We start from the raw sequence: 18,662 nt of genomic DNA on the forward strand, positions 1-18,662 counted from the left end.
ATGTATGATACAATATTATTATTGTAATCACATATTTTTTAAAAATATTTTATTGATTTTTTACAGAGAGGAAGGGAGAGGGATAGAGAGCTAGAAACATCGATGAACGAGAAACACTGATCAGCTGCCTCCTGCACACCCCCCACGGGGGATGTGCCTGCAACCAAGGTACATGCCCTTGACTGGGATCGAACCTAGGACTCCTCAGTCCGCAGGCCAACGCTCTATCCACTAAGCCAAACCGGTCAGGGCTTGTAATCACATATTTTATTGCCCTTAACAAAATGTCATATACACCTGATTTCATTTAATAACATATCCTGGACATCACACCATACCAGTTAACAGAGATCTTCTTCGTTCTCTTTTGGCTGCATAGTATTGGATATACTATTCAGCCAGTTCCTTTAGGTGGGAATTTTGAGTCTGGTACACAATTTTGCTAGAACAGATAATACTGCATCTACAGATAATACCCACAACTTTGTGGGTGTGTATCTTTGGGATAAATTTCCAGAAGTGAATTATTGGGTCAAAGAGTAAATGCATATGTGGTTTTGTTACATGTTGCCAAATTCCACTGGTTTTACACAATGTGTGCACCGTCCAGCAATGTATGAGGGCGTCTGTTTCCCCACTGCTTTGCCAACAGGAAGTTTTAAAATTTCACTCACCTAAGTGGTGGGAAATAGTACATCACTATAGTTTTTATTTGGATCTCTCTTTTTTACAAGGGAAGCGGAGTATTTTTCCATATGCTTAAAAGTCATTTTTGTATGTGTGTATTTTCTGTTCATAAAATCTGTCCGATTTTCAATTGGGTTTTTGCTCTTTTCCTGGAAACCTGCACCACCACCTTTCAGCCATACATCACAGAAAAGTTTCCCTTAATTTTATTTTATCTCTTTCCCTTAATTCTGAAGAGCTCTTTAGGTACTAAGGACATTAGTGCTTTATCTGCCATGTAAGTTGCTAATATCTTGTCCCAGTTTTTAATTTTTGCCAAACAAAAGTGTTTTTCAATGGAGTCAAATTTATCAATTTTTATATTTTCTGGATTTTTAAAAAATATTTTTTTAATTGATTTCAGAGAGGAAGGGAGAGAAAGAAAGAGAAACATCAATGATGAGAGAGAATCATTGACTGGCTGCTTCCTGCATGCCCCACACCAGGGATCGAAACCACACCTGGGCATGTGCCCTGACCAGGAATCGAACCGTGACCTTCTGGTTCATAGATTGATGCTCAATCACTGAGCTACGCCGGCTGGGCAATATGTTTTCTGGATTTTGAATCATAATTAAAAAGGCTTCCTTCACATACATATTATTAAGAAAAATTCACTCATGTTTTCTTCTACTACTTCATGTAGTTTTATTTTTCACATGTAGATCCCTGGTCTGTTTGAAGTTTATTCTGGTACAAGGGGCTCGATGCATGGAATTCGTGCAAGAGTAGGCCTTCCTGCCCTAACCGGTATGGCTCAGTGGATAGAGTGTTGTTGGCCTGTGGACTCAAGGGTCCCGGGTTTGATTCCGGTCAAGGGCATGTACCTTGGTTCTGGGCACATCCCCATGTAGGGGGTGTGCAGGAGGCGGCTGATCGATGCTTCTCTCTCACCGATGTTTCTTTCTATCCCTCCCCTTCCTCTCTGTAAAAAATCAATAAAATATATATTTAAAAAAAAAAAAAGAGTAAGCCTCCCCCCCCACCCCCCCACCCGCCCCCAGCTACTGGCACCAGCTTCCCTCTGGCCACCGGGAGACACCTGGGACCCGGGCTTCCCTTGCAGCCCCGGCTTTGTCTGGAAGGTGGTCCGGAAGGATGTCCTGCCTTTAAGCATATTACGCTTTTATTATTATAGACATGTTTATTCATCTGTGGATCCAGTTTTATATTTTTCCAAATGGCTGAAACTACTGGTATGAGATGGGAGCTAATTGCTCCTGGACATTTTGGCAGAAGATTTTTTTTTTTAATTTTGTTTTATTGCTTAAAGTATTACAAAGAATATTACATATGTCTCCTTTTTTTTTCCCCCTTGACCTTCCCCTGGCCTCCCCTACCCCCCAGTGTCTTGTGTCCATTGGTTATGCTTATATGCATGCATACAAGTCCTTCGGTTGATCTCTTACCCTCCCCCCCAACCCTCCCCTGGCTTCCTGCTGTAGTTTGACAGTCTGTTCAATGCTGCTCTGCCTCTGTATCTGTTTTTGTTCATCAGTTTATAACGGTCTTTATGATTCATAAATGAGTGCAAGATTTTTTAATTATCATTTCCAGTTTCTTTAGTGGATATTGATCTAGTCACGTTTTTTCTTCATTATGCCAGTTTTGACATATTACACATTTTTTCTAGAATTTTATCCATTTTGTCTGTTTTGAAATTTATTGATGTAAAGTTCATTAATTGTTTTTATTAAATAAATTTTCATTGATTTGTTTTTAGAGAAAGAGAAATGTAATATGCAAATGAACAAAGTAGGGAATGAAAAGGGGGAAACAAGGACAGACACAGCATAGGTAGCGATATTTTTTAAAAATTAATGAGCAGTCTGGCCAGGTTGGAGTGCTGTCCCGACGCGCCAGGGTTGTGGGTTTGATCCCCCGTAGCTTTTTCCTAAATTATTGAGCAAGGTCTCAGTAATATTTTCAGTTAGGAATGCTTTCAGCTTCAGGTTAAAGAAAACATGAACGAAGGCAGTTTATACATATAGGTGGGGTTTTGTTTTGCTGTTTTGTTCTGCGTTACAGTAAGGAGTGCGGATGTAGGTGGCTGCTGGCCTTGGTTCAGGTGTGTAGCCAGGAACCTTCTTGGGCTCTTCCTCCCTCCCTCCTTGGCTCCTGAGAGTGTGGGATGTTTTGATCGGATGACTATCAGCTGACCTCATGATCACAAGGCAGCTGTCACACTCCAGACAGAACATCCATGTCCAAGGCAAGAAATAAAGGGGTGAGATATGATCAGCAAAGCACCCGCTTCTGTTAGAAAACAACATATCCTGCGCAGAAGTCCCAGCACTCCCACTTACATCTCATTGGCCAGAACTGTCCTACGGCCGACTCTAATGGCTTGGGAATCTGGGAAAGCAAGTATGTGGTGTTTTTAGTCTCCGATGTGGAGATGAGTAAGGGAGAAGGGGGCTGGGAATGGCTGTTGGGTTATCCACCAACAGTGTGTGTCACAAACAACTGGCTCATTTGTTTGCAATCTTCCTTGGTTTATCACTTCCTGATGCCGTTCGGATGAATCCTCACTCTGGTCTTGTTGCTCCTCCTTTCATTTTGGCTGTAATTATTCTGCTATTCAACCCATTTATGGATTGAGGCACTGGGGCAGGTAATGATCCACCAGGACCCTGGAAGTGGGGGGGAGGGGGAGAAGGGAAGGGGCATTGGTGAGCACAACTAAAAAGTCTCTCACATACCCAGCCCCTCCTCACTTCTTTTTCTTCGTCATTGTTGTTCTTAAATAGAGAATTTCAAGCAAACAGAAGTTGAGGGCAAGGATGCCCTTTCAATTCATGACCATCGTTTTCTTGTCTCCCCACCTGTCGTCAGTCACCTCTTGCCCACTGGATTATTGGATTGTTTTAAAACAAATCTCATTTTTAGTAACTTTCCTCTCTCTAAAGTCTGCTCTGCCTGAAGTTAACATAGTTACTCACACTTTCTTTTGATTAATATCAGCATGGTATGTCTATTTCCATCCATTTATTTTTCATCTGTATGTGTCTTTATATATAAAGTGGGTTTCTTTTTTTCCTTTTTTTTTAGTAACAACACATTTACTGCATTGTCCAGCCAAGAACACAAACACAACACTTTTTTTTTTGAATTTTTTTTTTATTGCTTAAAGTATTACAAAGGGTATTACATATGTATCCATTTTATCCCCTTGCCCTAGACAGTCCCCTAGCCTCCCCTATCCCCCAGAAACACAACACTTTTTAAAAATATATATTTTATTGATTTTTTACAGAGAGGAAGAGAAGGATAGAGAGTTAGAAACATCAATGAAAGAGAAACATCGGTGAGCTGCCTCCTGCACACCCCCTACTGGGGATGTGCCTGCAACCAAGGTACATGACCTTGACCAGAATCGAACCCGGGACCCCTCAGCCTGCAGGCCTACACTCTATCCACTGAGCCAAACCGGTTAGAGCAAACACAACACTTTTTAACTTAAGAAAAGCGCCAGGCAATTCCTAGTTCACTACAACTACTACCTACAGCAAAAATTTATATTTCTTTATTGATTACAGAGAGGAAGGGAGAGATAGAAACATCAGTAATGAGAGAAAACCATTGATCAGCTGTCTCCTGCATGACCCCCACTGGGATCAAGCCCACAACCTGGACACCTCCCTGATTCAAAATCGAACTGTGACCTCCTGGTTCACAGGTCGATGCTCAACCACTGAGCTATGCAGGCCGGGCGTGACATCTTTTCTTTGTGTGTAGGTTATTGTAGGGGAGGAAAAACCTTTTTTTCTTCTACCCTTCTAGGTTCTATGCTGGGGCTGTACCAAAGATAGATTAACAAGAGAAAAACACAAACAAATAAGAGAAAAACAGTTCATTAACATCTACATCATATATATTTATATATATAACAAACTCAGAGATGAGTAATTCAAAAGGTGGCTAAAAGTTGGATTTTATATACATCAACAAAGAACAATACATTTGTAGAAAAATGACAGGACAAAAGAAAATGGTTTTAGTCTTCTAAGGACTGGAAACTGAGAAGGTAGATGTATGAGGGGAACCCTAGCTGGTTAGACTCAGTGGATAGAGCATCAGCCTGTGGACTGAAGGGTCCTGGGTTCGATTCCAGTCGAGAGCACATGCCCGAGTTTCAGGCTGAATCCCAGTAGGGGGCATGCAAGAGGCAGCCAAACAATGATTCTTTCTCATCATTGATGTTTCTATCTCTCTCTCCCTCTCCCTTCCTCTCTGAATTTAATAAAAAATATATTTTTTTCCTCAGCCTTGCTGAAACAAGGCCACCAAAAATTTGGTTGCCTCTCCCAAAAAAATTGGGAGAGAGAAGATCAATATATATATATATATATATATACATATATATATATATATACATATATATATATATATATATATATATATATAGAGAGAGAGAGAGAGAGAGAGAGAGAGAGAGAGAGAGAATAACAGTGTGAGGTAGATTCTTCTCCTGCCATCTATAATCCTGTCTCCAGTAAAGGAAATTTATATCCTGTCTTTAGGCAGAAAGTTTTGCCTGTACTTGCTGCTTAATTGCCTTCAATGCAAAATACACTTGTAATTCTTATATCAAAGAGGCATATTTGGGGGTGATGTGTTCTGATTTCCTTCATTATTTTTTTCCTGAACGAATTGAAAGTTGCAAACTTCATGACTTTTGTGCCAAAAATGTCTTTCAGCGTGCATCTCCAAGGAATAAGAACTTTCTCCCACACAACTTCACAGCATCAATTTTTTTAAACCATGATCTAAGCAAGATTCATGCTTTGCATTTGGTTGTTGTCTGTAGTCTCTTTTAATCTAGAGCAGTCTTTGTACTTTTGTATTTTTCTTTTTTAAGGAGAGTGGGAACGCAGTCCCCCACTACCACAAATCACGCAGTGGAGTTCACCACATTCGGGGAAATCGCAGGGGTCAGCACATCCAGAGTGCAGTGGGAAAGCCTCGCTCTGGGAAAACCACCTTTGTGATCATGGTATCTCCCCTGCCAGGTAAGTATTCTTTTTTCTCTTGATAGGGATTTTGTGGAGACCAGGGCGGATGTTTTGTAAAACACCCTGCATCCTAAATTTGCCTGATTATTCCCCATGGTGTTCAATTTGTTCCTCCATCCCCTGTCTTTGTCGGCAGCAGGAAGTTAAATCTAAGGCTGGACTAGATTTAGGTTGTACATTTTTGGCATTATCATCTCCTGAATGATCCTGTGCACTCGGAGACAGATACTGGCAGCTTGCCCCACTACAAGTGATGCTATGCTTGATCACTTGGTTACAGTGGTCACTGCCGCATTTTTTCAAAGGTATGCTTTCCCTTGGCAAATTGTTAATGGAAATAAAATGTGGAGCAGTACTCTGTCACCATGCACCATCCTATACTCAGTAACCTTTTACCTAGCTTCCACTGAATCATGTTTTTCCATTGGGAATTGCAGTATAGTTTTGTTTTGCTCTTTAATTTCAGTGGCTGTATTTTTTAAAGTTTTTCAGTTTGTTTGCTTGTTTGAAATATGTCTGTTCTTTTTTCACATATTGCTCTATCCTTTCACGACTTACTTTTTATACTTGCTACCTTTTTTAATATTTTTATTGATTTCAGAGAGGAAGGAAGAGGGAGAGAGAGAAATATCAGTGATGAGAGAGAATCATTGATCAGCTGCCTCCTGCACGCGCCCCCACTGGGGATCAAGCCCGCAACCCAGGCATGTGCCCTTGACGAGAATCGAACCGGGACCCTTCAGTCCTCAGGCCTACACTCTATCCACCGAGCCAAACCGGCTAGGGCTACTTGCTATCTTTTTTATCATTAAGCATACCGATTGTATATAGACTTTGTTCTTTTACCAGTGTGAGGAGGGAAGGGCTTTTTTCTCTCTGTCGTGGTGATGTGTTCATGGTAATATGCTATATAGTTCCTGGCATAAGTGAGTGTCCCTAATCGAATGGCTTTGTTTTTGCTAAGATTTTAAGGGTTTCATTATTCTCAGACCGTGGGTCTCTCTAGGGTCGACTCCCCTTGCTGCTCTGACTTCTCTGTTCTTTTTGGGACAGAGAAATCCCAAAAAGGAATTCTCAACTTTAGGAACTTTGAGTTTCCTGTGGACTTGACTGTTTTTGTTGGACCACTCAATATTAATTTGACTTCGAATTTCTATAATAGGAGGGTATGTGAATCAGAAACAAGTTCTGAGGACTTGAGCTTTATCTCTCATGCATGGCCAGCAATTCACCGGGACTTCCCAAGGTTGGGGAACTGGAAATAAGGCCCCCTACCAAAACCCATGTGCCCCAAGGACTCCACACTGGTCTTGGGAAGCAGCAGGGAAGTTTGCAACTACCTGGACCCACATGGAGAAAAGCAAAAAAGGTGAGGATAGATCTGAATTTACATCACCCTTCTAACTCAGGAGGTATAGAAAATAACATAATGAACACCCATGATTCATATAAAAAATAAAATTCTATATTGTTGAGTACTCCTCTCTAATCACACTGCTCTCTGCCAGAGGCAATTGCTCTCCTGAATCTTAAGAGTTTAGCATTCCCCAGCATATTTTTATTTTATTTTTTTAATGTATATATTTTTTATTGATTTCAGAGAGGAAGGGAGATAGAAGCATCAGTGATGAGAGAGAACCATTGATCCACTGCCTCCTGCATGCCCCCACTGGGGACAGAGCCTGCAACCCCAGCATGTGCCCTTGATTGGAACCGAACCCAGGATCCTTCAGTCCGCAGGCTGATCCTCTATCCACTGAGCCAAACCAACCAGGGCTCCCAAGCATATTTTTATTATTATTTATTACACTAGTGGCCCGGTGCATGGATTCGTGCACATTGAAAGGAATTGGGCTCCCTCCTCTCTGGTTCTGGGGTTCATCACCTGAGAACCGCCACTGCCAAGTCAACACAGCTTGGCAGCTCCTGCATTGAGCATCTGCCCCCTGGTGGTCAGTGCTCATCATATGTACCGGCTGGTCGGACAGTCACTTAGACTTTTATATATATACTAGAGGCCTGTTGCACGAAATTTGTGCAAGAGTAGGCCTTCCTTCCCCTGGCTGCCGGCACTGGCTTCCCTCGGGCACCTGGGACCTGGGTTTCCCTCGCAGCCCCAGCTTCATCTAGAACAGGGGTGGGCAAACTTTTTGACTCAAGGGCCACAATGGGTTCTTAAACTGGACCGGAGGGCCGGAACAAAAGCATGGATGGAGTGTTTGTGTGAACTAATATAAATTCAAAGTAAACATCATTACATAAAAGGGTACGGTCTTTTTTTTTTTTTTTTTTTTTTTTAGTTTTATTCATTTCAAACGGGCCGGATCCGGCCCGTGGGCCGTAGTTTGCCCACGGCTGAGCTAGGGCCTATGTCCTCATCTTATCTGCCCTCTGTGCAGCTCTCCAGTTACTTTTTCCTTCACTTCTTCCTAAGCTTCCACACCCTGGTTTTCTCCTCCCTTCAAACCCTAATCTCACCTCCTTTGCTCCTCTTCCTCTGCCCTACCTCAGAGTGCTGGCATGCCTCATGCCTCATGGCTCAGCTATGGGTCTTCTCATACACTCTCTCCCTAGGATATCTCCTCCAGTTCCCTCACTCCAAATGACATAAAATGACTGCAAACCTCTGTCTCTGGCCTTGATCTCTCCTTGAACTCCTAGCTTATCTATCCAACTGCTTATTTGATATCTCTACTCTGAAGTCTTCCGGACATCTGACTAAACGACCAAAATGAAACCCCACCCCCAACCTGTTTCCTTCACCCCTATTTCAAAAATGGATCATTATCCACTCAGTGTCTCTCACCAGAAACCAAGAGTCATCCATGATTACTCCTTCTCCTTCACCCCCACACCAAACCTGTCAACCTAAATAATGAGGTAGAGTGAAGCAAACTCAGATGACCAGAAATGGAGTTTTGGGGAACAGCAGAGGAATTGCAATTCTGGAAACCCATGCTGTAGCAAGCTACAGGCTAGTCTGTTGAGGGTTTGGGACAGGATGTATATATGGGCAAGCAGCACAAAGAGGGGGAAATTCAGCCAGAGTCCCAGCAGTCATTTCACTGACTGGAGGAAGAGGAGAGATTCTTAGTGGGTGTTCACTGTTCCGGAGAGAAGTCTCCATCTTCTGTAAAGCAGGCATTTATGGGAAATCAGTCTCTCCGTTCTCAAGTTCCTTTCCTCTGAGGGCACAGGTGAGATTCTCCATTTCACGTCCTCTGGTTTCATTTTAGATTGAAATCCTTTTAAAAACCGATCGGCAAAGACCCATTCACTCCACTTGCCAAACAAGATGCACCTGTAGTCCTTTCTCTTCGCTGCATCCCACTGTCACTACCTGGGCTAGGCAGGCATCCTCTCTGGCCTGCTGATGCTCTCACCTCAAATCAGTTCTCCACACAGCAGCAAGTCTGATCCGCAAAACACCGAATGTAACTCACATCTTGTCACTCTGCTTAACTTCTCATTAGAATAAAAGCCAAAAATCTCTACTACAAGCTACCAGATAGATGATAAATGACTTCACCTACTGCCGATCAGCGCACTGGCTTCTGGGTTCTTCCAAACCAAGGTTTTCCTGCCTCAGAGCCTTTGCACACACCAGTCTCAAGTCATCATCTGGAAGCTCTCCACCCCCGTGCCCTCCACTCTGATAAGGCCTGTTCCTCCTAGTTCTCTAGACGCAGGTTAAATATCACTTCAAAGATTTATTTTCTGGCCACTTCACCTAAAGTAGGTTCCTCTATTATTCTCTAGTCCAGCTCTCAGTTTCCCTCAGAGCACTTACCACAATCTGTAATTTGCTTGTTACTTCTTTTTGCCCGCTGCTCATATTAGAACTAGAGGCCCAGTGCACGGATTTGTGCACTGGTAGGGTCCCTCGCTCTGGCCTGTGCCCTCTCGCAATCCGGGACCCCTGGGGGATGTCGGCGAGCTGGTTTCAGCCTGATCCTCGCAGGCCAGGCCGAGGGACCCCACTGGTGCATGAATCCATGCACTGGGACTCTGGTATGCATATAAGATCTTTGGTTAATCTCTTCCCACCCTCCCCCTTCCCTCTGAGATTCATCAGTCTGTTCCATGGTCCCATGCCTGTGCTTTGAGCGTCTTCCCCCTGTTGGTCAGTGCACAACATAGCTACCGGTTAAATGGTCAAATGGTTGCTTAGGCATATAGATGTTAAGTCAAGGAGAGCAAGAACTGCTATCTCCAGAACAAACAAACAACAACACCAACAAAAAGAACTACCTCTAGCACCTAGCACCATGCCTAGCACGTGGTAGACACAACATCTAGTGAATCTGTGTCTTCCAGGTACTTCAAACTTAGTTCCTCCTTTAAACTCAGTAGTAACTCCCCGCGGGAGGAAACATGCTCCCCATGGTGCAAAGAAGGAAACCCAGTCGGGTTTCTAGCTTGTCTGCGTCACTGAGCTAGTGGCTGAAGGAGCCGGAGGCCTGCAGGTCCCCAGAGCCCTCGCTCAAACACCGCACACTCCACGGAAGTTTCCAGTTTGGGAAACCCAGCGGCCCAGGGGCCCTCGGACATAAAGGCAGGAAGGAGCAACAGCCGCCGGCAGGCTCCCGGAGTTCCCAGCAGGCCCTGCGCTCCGAGGTGCTGCCGGACAAGTGGGCGGTCCCAGGCGCCGGAAGACCGACGGGGAACTACATTTCCCAAAAGGCTCCGCGGGGCGCGGCTGACTGGCGGAAGCGAGGCCGGTGACGGCGTGACGAAGCGCAGGGACGCTGGCGCGCGGGGTTTAAACTGCGGCGGTTTACGGGCGTTAGGACTTCGTCGAGTTAGGGGAGTTGGAGGTTCTTGGTGCTTTTTTCCCCCGGCGCATCTGCCGACTGACAGCCCAATGGACTCGACTCTTCAGGCCCGCTTGTTTCCCGGTCTCGACATCAAGATCCAACGCAGTAATGGTGAGGGGCGGGGTCCCGAGGCCGGGGGGCCGTGGGCTCTGAGGCGGCTGAAATGACTGCCCCTCCCCAGACGGCCGGGCCCTGAGACACCGTTGGGGATGCCCCTCACCACAGGTCCGGGTCTGTGCACTGGCAACCCGTCTTCCCCACCCGGGCGGGGCCCCGCCTGGCGGTTGGCCCCCTCCGGTCCTCTGGGAGAGGCGGGGCTCCTCGGGGCCGGGGGACCTTCCCGGGGAGTTAGCGGTGCTAGAGTCACTTCCTCTCCGCAGTCCTCCGAGACTGCCTGGTCTTGCAGGGACCCCGGCTTCCTCGCCCGCTGCTCCCCGGTAAACACTGCGCACCTGCAGCGTGTCCGGCGCTGGGGCTCAGTGTAACCAGACAGATCCCTGCTCTTCAGGAGATTGTTCTGTTCTCTCTCTCTCTCTCTCTCTCTCTCTCTCTCTCTCTCTCTCTCTCTCTCTCTCTCATGCCCTTGTCACTAGGAGAACCGTCAGGATGAAGGTAGGGGGACCCGAGGGGCGCTGTGTTGAGGGACAGTTCACCCGAGGACTAGAGTGACTCCCCAAACAGACCTTCGCCCCACTCTGTAGGCTCTTTGGGGGTGGGGGTGCTGAATCCTTATCCCCGTCAGCTCGGTTTTAAGACTTGTTCTCTGCCCGCCTCACTATGGGATGTGCTAAGGGTGAAGTGCCAGGAATTTGGCTCCTGTTAAAAAGAAAGAAAGGCAGCTGTCCTTTCCTTCGGGTCAGCTCCACACTGAGAGTCTCTGTGGGATCTTTATCTTTTTAAACTATGTTTTTATGGGTTTTTTGAGAGCTAGGAAGGGAGAGAGAGAGAAACATGGATGAGAGAGAAACATGGATCAGCTGTCTCCTGCACGGCCCCCCTGGGGATTGAGGCCACAACCCGGCATGTGCCCTGATGGGGATAGAACCCGGGACCTCCTGGGGCATGGATGATGCTCAGCCGCTGAGCCACGCTGACCCGGCTCTGTGGGATCTTAAAGTGAAGAAGATGGGTAACTCTGGCCTTTTTCTATTCTAGGCCTAATTCACAGTGCCAACGTAAGGACTGTGGACTTGGAGAAAGCCTGTGTTTCAGTGGAATGGATAGAAGGAGGTGCCACAAAGGGCAAAGAGGTAGGTTCTACCTAAAGATGTGTGGAAATGGGACGGATGAGAGCCTTTAAAACATTTTTTATTGATTGATTTTAGGGGGCGAGAGAGAGGGAAACAAGCATCCATTTGTTGTTCCAGTTACTTGTACATTCATGGTTGCTTTGTTTCTCTTTTATTTTGTTGCTTCTTGTATGGGCCCTGACTGGGGATCGGAACCATAACCTTGGCCGAGAGCCTGTTGTTTTGTTTTGTTTTGTTTTCTAATATATTTTTAGAGAGGAAGGGAGAGAGAGATAGATGAGAGGGAATCATCGATTGCCTGCCTCCTGCACACCCCACAGGGGGCATGTTCCCTGACAAGGAATCGAACCTTGACCTCCTGGTTCACAGGTCAACACTCAACCACTGAGCCATGCTGGCCAGGCGAGAACCTGTTTTTCTTTTAACATATTTTTATTGATTTTAGAGAGAAAGGGAGAGGGAAAGAGAGAGAGAGAGAGAGAGAGAGAGAGAGAGAGAGAGATCACTGATGAGAGAGAATCATTGATCTGCTTCCTCCTGCACCCCCCACCCTCCCACCCACCCCCACTGGGGGTTGAGCCTGCCAACCGGGCATGTGCCCTGCCCTGGAATTGATCTGTTACCTCCTGGTTCCTGGTTCACAGGTCATTGCTCAACCACTGAGCCACACCAGCCGGACTGAGAGCCTGTTTTTGATGCTGTGTTGTCCTTCCTGATCTCAAACATGATCCTTTTTGGATGCATTGGGATTTTATTTAGTAAGGCCTATTCTGAATTGCAGCAATCAACAATTTCTGGTGTTTGTAGAAAGCAAACTGTACAGAATCCTAAAACCATGCTCACCCAAGCTAGCTTCTGAATGCATATGTTTGTTTCTGAATGTATGTTTCTGAAACACCACATAACAAGGCAACTTGTGATAAATGGTGCAGGTGAATAGTGCTAGGGCAGCTCAGAGGTGGAACTCGTTGAGGATGAGCTGGGCTTGTGGGAGTGGCAGGAAGGCTTAGCAGATGGCCCTCGTGGGGACTAATGAAGAAGCTGGCTGCAAGCAGTAGAAGGCTCAGGCTGCTGGGTCTTCATCTCTGGCATTAAGATGTTTGAGATTTTATTCTGTAGCCAGTGGGGTGCCTTGGAAGAATTTTGAGAAGAGGAGAGCTGTGACTAAGACATTTATGCTTTAGAGGCATTGAGGTGTGGAGAAGAGGTCACCGGGCTAGGAGTATGAAAACCTGGGTTCTAGTCTGTCTTTGCCACTATTTTTTTTTTGTCCTTTGAGGCATTTTATTTCCACATATGTATCACATCCCTAGAAAAAGAATCCCAGGATTTTCCCTCCTGTGTGTTTTCGTCTTGCTGCTTCATGGTCCATGATGCCTGCTGAGGTTGTCAGTACAATGAAACCAAACTGATGGGATGGAAGCAAGTTGTTCTGCCATTTTTCTAGATCTTTGAGTTGCACATCACATCTGGGGCTGATGACTCCACACTTGTTCAATCTGCCTGTGAGGTTCACAACAATTTTCCCAGCTCGGTGGTCATCAATCATTTCAAATTCACCAATGTAACCATGCTTCATCATCACAGTCAGAAACCGGACGATGACTTTGGAGCACGGCCTGATGAGAACCTGGCGCTTGCCTCTCTTTTTGGCATTGTTGATACTCTTCAGAGCATCAGCCAGGACATTCATGCGCACCATTATGGCGGCACGGGCCGATGGCGGAAAGTTTGCCACTATTTTATATGTTCTCAGGCATGTTTCTGCCCCTTTAGAAAAATTCAGTTTCCTCAGCTCTGAGGATGATAATATCTACCTCATAGGGTTGGTGTGAGGATTTAGTCAACAAATCCTTTTGTGCAGGTTTCAAAGTGCCACACGAGAAAATACAATAAGAAAGACAGACACTGTGTTTGGTGCTGGTGATAGAGGTGTGGGTGAGACAGACCTGGGCCCTCTTTCATGGAGCTTAATGAGATAATGTACAGGGCTTGCTTAGGGTAGCACCTTATGGTAGGTATGCAGATATTTATGTGCTATATTGGAGAAATAAACGAATCGAAAACTTTACATTATCTGCCCTTGAATAAAGAAGTTTCTAAAAATGCTTTCAACCAGCTGCTAGTTCTTTATGATTTGTTTTGTTTTGTTTGTTTAGAAATACAGCTCTTGTTGGGTCTCACTCCAGCTCCTATATTGCCTGTAGAATAAGGTCCAAACTCCTTGTGCGGCATTCAAAAGCTTTTCAAGATCTGATCCCAATCAACCTTTTTCTTTGTATCACACAAAATATCTTGTGCCAGGGGCAAGTGGGGCAGCTCCCCACTCTGACCATGCCTGGGGCCTTGCTGCCTTCACACTCATTCTTTCCTCCTGGGATGTTCACCCTTAATCATCAATGTGAAAATCAGTTAGTGTCAGAACTTCAGAACTAGGATTAGGGCTGTGGTTTCCCATGTTGTTAATGCTTTCTGAAGTTTAGGGACCGGAAATGGGCGGGGGGGGTAGTAAGGGCCTGTAGCTGTCCAAAACAGTGGATAGAAATATGGTTCCCGAAGTATTGGCCAGCTTTTGCATTCAGTTGTTCTGTCTTCCTTGTCTATCCCATCCATGCTGCTTTGGTTTCTCGCCCTTTGTATAAATGACTACTCTCCCCCACGTTAGAATGTGAGCTCACTGAAGGCAAGGGCGGTACATGTCGTTTTTTTTAAAAAATAATTCTTTATTGTTGAAAGTATTACCTATGTCCCCCTACTTCCCCCATTCACCCACTCTAGCCCACCTCCACCCCAGGACCTCAGCAAAGGGCAATATGTCTTAATTCATCTTTGAATATCTCTTTCTATTGCCTTACTTGTGCATAATACATTTTTTGTTGTTGTTAATCCTCACCTAAGAATATTTTTCCATTGATTTTTATTGATTAAGATGTTACATATGTGTTCTTATCCCCCCTTTGCCCCACCACCCCCCTGCCTATGCCCTCACCCCCCTGGTGTCTGTGTCCATTGGTTATGCTTATATGCATGCATATAAGTCCTTTGGTTGATCTCTCCCCTTTACCCCTACCCTCCCCTACCTTCCCTCTGAGGTTTGATGGTCTGATCAATGCTTCTCTGTCTCTGGATCTGTCCATTGATTTTTAGAGAGTGGAAGGAGGGGGAGAGGCAGAGAGAAATATCGATGTGAGAGAGACATCGATTGGTTGCCTCCTACACAGGGCCAGGGATCGAGCCTGCAACCGTGGTACATGCCCTTGACTGGAATCAAACCCACAACCCTTCAGTCCCCAAGCCAATGCTCTATCCACTGAGTCAAATCAGCTAGGGTGCATAATGAATTGTTTAATAAGCTAGTTAGTAAGTAGGAGGTAGAGCTCTCACCTTAGTGCAGTGGTTCTCAATCTTCCTAATGCCGAGACCCTTTAATACAGTTCCTCTTGTTGTGGTGACCCCCAATTTCATTGTTACAAATTGAACATAATTAAAGCATAGTGATTAATCACAAAAACAATATGTAATTATATATGTGTTTTCCAATGGTCTTAGGCGAACCTTGGGGAAAGGGTCGTTTGACCCCCAAAGGGGTCGCGACCCACAGGTTGAAAACCGCTGCCTTAGTGTGTTTGAGTTGTCCCTAGAGAGTTCCAGGACTCTGGTGATGTAAACCTAGAATTGTGACTGCACTGCAGGCATGAGCAGGCCGCTGTGACTGGGGAAGAAGTTTCTGGGCCTGTTAGAAAATGTAGATAGATTAGGGTTAGGTAGCAGCTCTCTGGAACATGTCCCTGCCCATAAGATCCTGAAGGGCTCTTCCTTTTTACCTATCACTGGGACAGTTAGAACTTGTTTCCTCCTTCATGTCAGCCAGCAAGAAGTGTTTCAGGCACTGAGCCCAGCAGGATCCCACTGCCCAGCAGGACAGTGGGGGAACCAGGTACCCCAAGTCTACCATGGGCTACCTGACTGTTTGCCTGTCTTCATCTCGTTCTCATCACTGATAACTACCATAGCTTGGAAATCGGAAACCAATATACATCCAAATGGTAAACCACAGCTAAGGAATAAATATTTGTTTATAGCTATTAGTACTTGGTGGAACTTAAAGTTGGTAAAATCTGAATCTTGGTTGCAGAGATGCAGTTGGATTGAAAAAGCTATGTTATTTCATCGAAACTTTCATTTGCTCCTTGCAGATTGATTTTGATGATGTGGCTGCAATAAACCCAGAACTCTTACAGCCTCTTCCCTTACACCCGAAGGATAATCTGCCGCTGCAGGTGAATGTCATGGTAGGTGCCTGTCGTCTGGCTGCAGCCAGTGCCCCAGAGGATTCACTTGGCTTTTGGCTCTTTGCTGGATTGTTTTCTGAGACTGCCTAGGACTTCAGCACGGCACTTGGGCCCTTGAGAATTGAAAAGAGCCATATATGGTGGTGGTATGTTTTGTTTTTCAGAAACAAAAGCGCAGATCAGTCAACTCCAAAATTCCCGCTCCAAAGGAAGGTAAATGCATTTCTACTGGCTTATTGTCATGGGATTGTGCCCAGAAGGATGTTCCTGGGGCTGAGGAACCTGTGAAGTTGACTCATTATTCCAGTTTAGCAGGTGATTTCTATGTGAGCTGAGTCCTGCCCCATCTTCCTCAGTGAGGAAGAATCCAACTTACAGGGAGGAGGAAATGGAGAGGTATTGGTCAAAGGGTACAAAGTTTCAGTTATGCAAAATAAATAAGTTCTAGAGATCTAATGTGCAACATAGCACCTATGATTAACAGTGTTGTCTATTTAAAATTTTACTGTAAGGGTAGGTCTTATACGGTGCTCTTACCACAAGGAAAAAATAACCATAACATAGGGACTGGGAGGAAACTTTTAGAGGTGATAGGTATGTTTATGGCATTGATTGTGATGATGGTTTCATGGTTGTATACTTATCTCCAAACTCATTAAGTTGAATAAGTTGAATACATTAAATATCTATAGCTTTTGTATGTCAATCATTCCTCAAGCCAGTTAAAAAAAGAAATGAATCCAGCCATCCAACCTACAGCTCGTAGACCAACCTCTCAGGGACCTGGTGCATTTGGGAAATTTGCTGACTGGTCTAGAAGTCTTCGTTGTAGAATCCAGAGTGTTAATCAGCTTTGGCAGGCTTGTTTTCTTCCCTCAGGGGAACAGTGCGCCTTGGAGTGAGGTGGTGAACCAGCTGTCAGAAAAGCTAGGTCCAGGCCAGTTAGAAGTATAGTCCATGGTGCTATGGAGATCTGGGTTGAGGTAGGACGAGTGGGATTTCAGCAGTGCCTTAAAAGGTTGGGCTTTCTCTGCAGAAGTCAGCCTAAACCTACTTTGACTACAATAGTCTGTGACCATAGTGGGTGACTTGTAGGCACAAACTGCCCAAGAAACCCAGCTTATTCCGAACCAGCTATATCTGCATGGCCTATCCCAGTCCAGAGAATATCATTGCCCTGCATGATCTAGCTATCCCGGGAGCCAAAGTAATTACATGGCCCAGGGTGAAAGATGTGAGCTTGGGTTGGGCATGAGTGGTGTGGTGCTGGCCCTCTCTTGCTGGCCTGCAGGAGAGATGGAAGTGGCCGCGGTCTCACTCCCGACCCCAAGGGATATTGCCACAGCTCCTTATAAATGGAAGAAAAATCTTAATAAAGGTGCATGTCATTGAACAGTAGAAATGAAGCAGAAGATTATAAATCTTTTGGGAAATAGGAAAATATTAATAATTTAGGCTCTTTATGAAAGACATGGATTATATCAGCGGTTCTCAACCTGTGGGTCACGACCCCTTTGGCAGTTGAACAACCCTTTCACAGGGGCCGCCTAAGACCATCCTGCATATCAGATATTTACATTACAATTTATAACAGTAGCAACATTACAGTTATGAAGTAGCAACGAAAATAATTTTATGGTTGGGTCACAACATGAGGAACTGTATTTAAAGGGCCAGAAGGTTGAGAACCACTGGATTATATAGAGTCATCAGATCAATTTAGGAGACTCAGAAATTCAGTACAAGTTGATGTTGGCCTATATGACACCACATGTTCTATTTCCAAATGTATGACTTATTTTATAGGTGAACTAGTGGCCCAGTGCACAGATTTGTGCACATTGAAAGGAAATTAATAAGAAATATTTTAATATCACTATTCGCCCTTTCTCTATAATAGAAGTGTCAGAGGTGAAAGAAAATTAGTAAATTTTCTTTACTAATTACTAATTAGTAATGTATATAAAAACAATATATAAATTGATTAATAAATAAACAATAACAGCATGGTATAACAACAAAAACATGATATAAAAACAACATTGATAAAAACAATGACTGATAAATTTGTTAAACTTATTCTAATATCTTCCTGTACACCATATTAAGAGTAAAAACACTTTCAGAGTGCTTGACTAATTTTCCCTTGTGATAGAGTATTTACAACTTTAATGTCACATGCTCTTCGAACTCAAGAGAAAGCAACATATAACTAACGATGTCCGAAATTGCGTTCAGGTAGGAATATTCCTACTCTGTCTAGAGTTTGTCCTTATGATTTATTAATAGTCATCACAAATGCTGGCATCACGGGAAACTGTCTTCAAATTAATTTAAATGGGAGGCCAGTGTCAGACGGGGACAAATCAATTCTTGGAATCAGAACAACCTCTCCTTCTGCAGATCCTGTTAATACTTCAACTTTGATTATGTTAGGTCGCAATATTTTGATAATAAATCTAGCACCATTACAAAGACCCCATTTACTATTAAGATTTCTCAGTAGCATGATGATTGCACCTACTTTCAATTTTAATTTATGACACAGCATTCCCGAAAGAG

General features: G+C 44.5%; 2 protein-coding genes and 1 non-coding gene across 6 annotated transcripts in view; 1 reads left to right on the plus strand and 2 right to left on the minus strand.

Moving 5' to 3' along the window:
• The window catches only part of KIF2C (kinesin family member 2C), a 35,748-nt gene that overhangs the window by 330 nt on the left and 16,756 nt on the right, over positions 1–18,662 (plus strand). Inside the window, exons 2-5 of one of the 4 annotated variants that reach the window (XM_059689916.1) lie at positions 5,591–5,738; positions 11,714–11,808; positions 16,005–16,100; positions 16,265–16,313. In XM_059689916.1, coding sequence (XP_059545899.1) covers positions 5,720–5,738; positions 11,714–11,808; positions 16,005–16,100; positions 16,265–16,313 — 259 coding nt within the window. In that variant the 5' untranslated portion in view covers positions 5,591–5,719. Of the gene's footprint in view, positions 1–5,590; positions 5,739–9,976; positions 10,670–11,713; positions 11,809–16,004; positions 16,101–16,264; positions 16,314–18,662 lie in introns of those variants that run through there. The other 3 variants (XM_059689917.1, XM_059689915.1, XM_059689913.1) reach the window with 3 other exon arrangements.
• LOC132232193 (U1 spliceosomal RNA) lies at positions 5,583–5,746 on the minus strand. The gene has a single exon (XR_009452332.1). It is a non-coding gene; the product is annotated as a U1 spliceosomal RNA (small nuclear RNA).
• LOC132231197 (small ribosomal subunit protein uS8-like) lies at positions 13,068–13,555 on the minus strand. The gene has a single exon (XM_059689912.1). It carries the CDS (start codon positions 13,508–13,510, stop codon positions 13,118–13,120), a length of 393 nt encoding a protein of 130 aa, XP_059545895.1. The 5' UTR covers positions 13,511–13,555; the 3' UTR covers positions 13,068–13,117.

This window comes from Myotis daubentonii, chromosome 3, assembly GCF_963259705.1.
Source record: "Myotis daubentonii chromosome 3, mMyoDau2.1, whole genome shotgun sequence".
Taxonomy (NCBI): domain Eukaryota; kingdom Metazoa; phylum Chordata; class Mammalia; order Chiroptera; family Vespertilionidae; genus Myotis; species Myotis daubentonii.

Excerpts from the sequence above, each read along its gene's own strand:
- LOC132231197 (XM_059689912.1), bottom strand. The coding sequence starts at position 13,510 with ATGGTGCGCATGAATGTCCTGGCTGATGCTCTGAAGAGTATCAACAAT.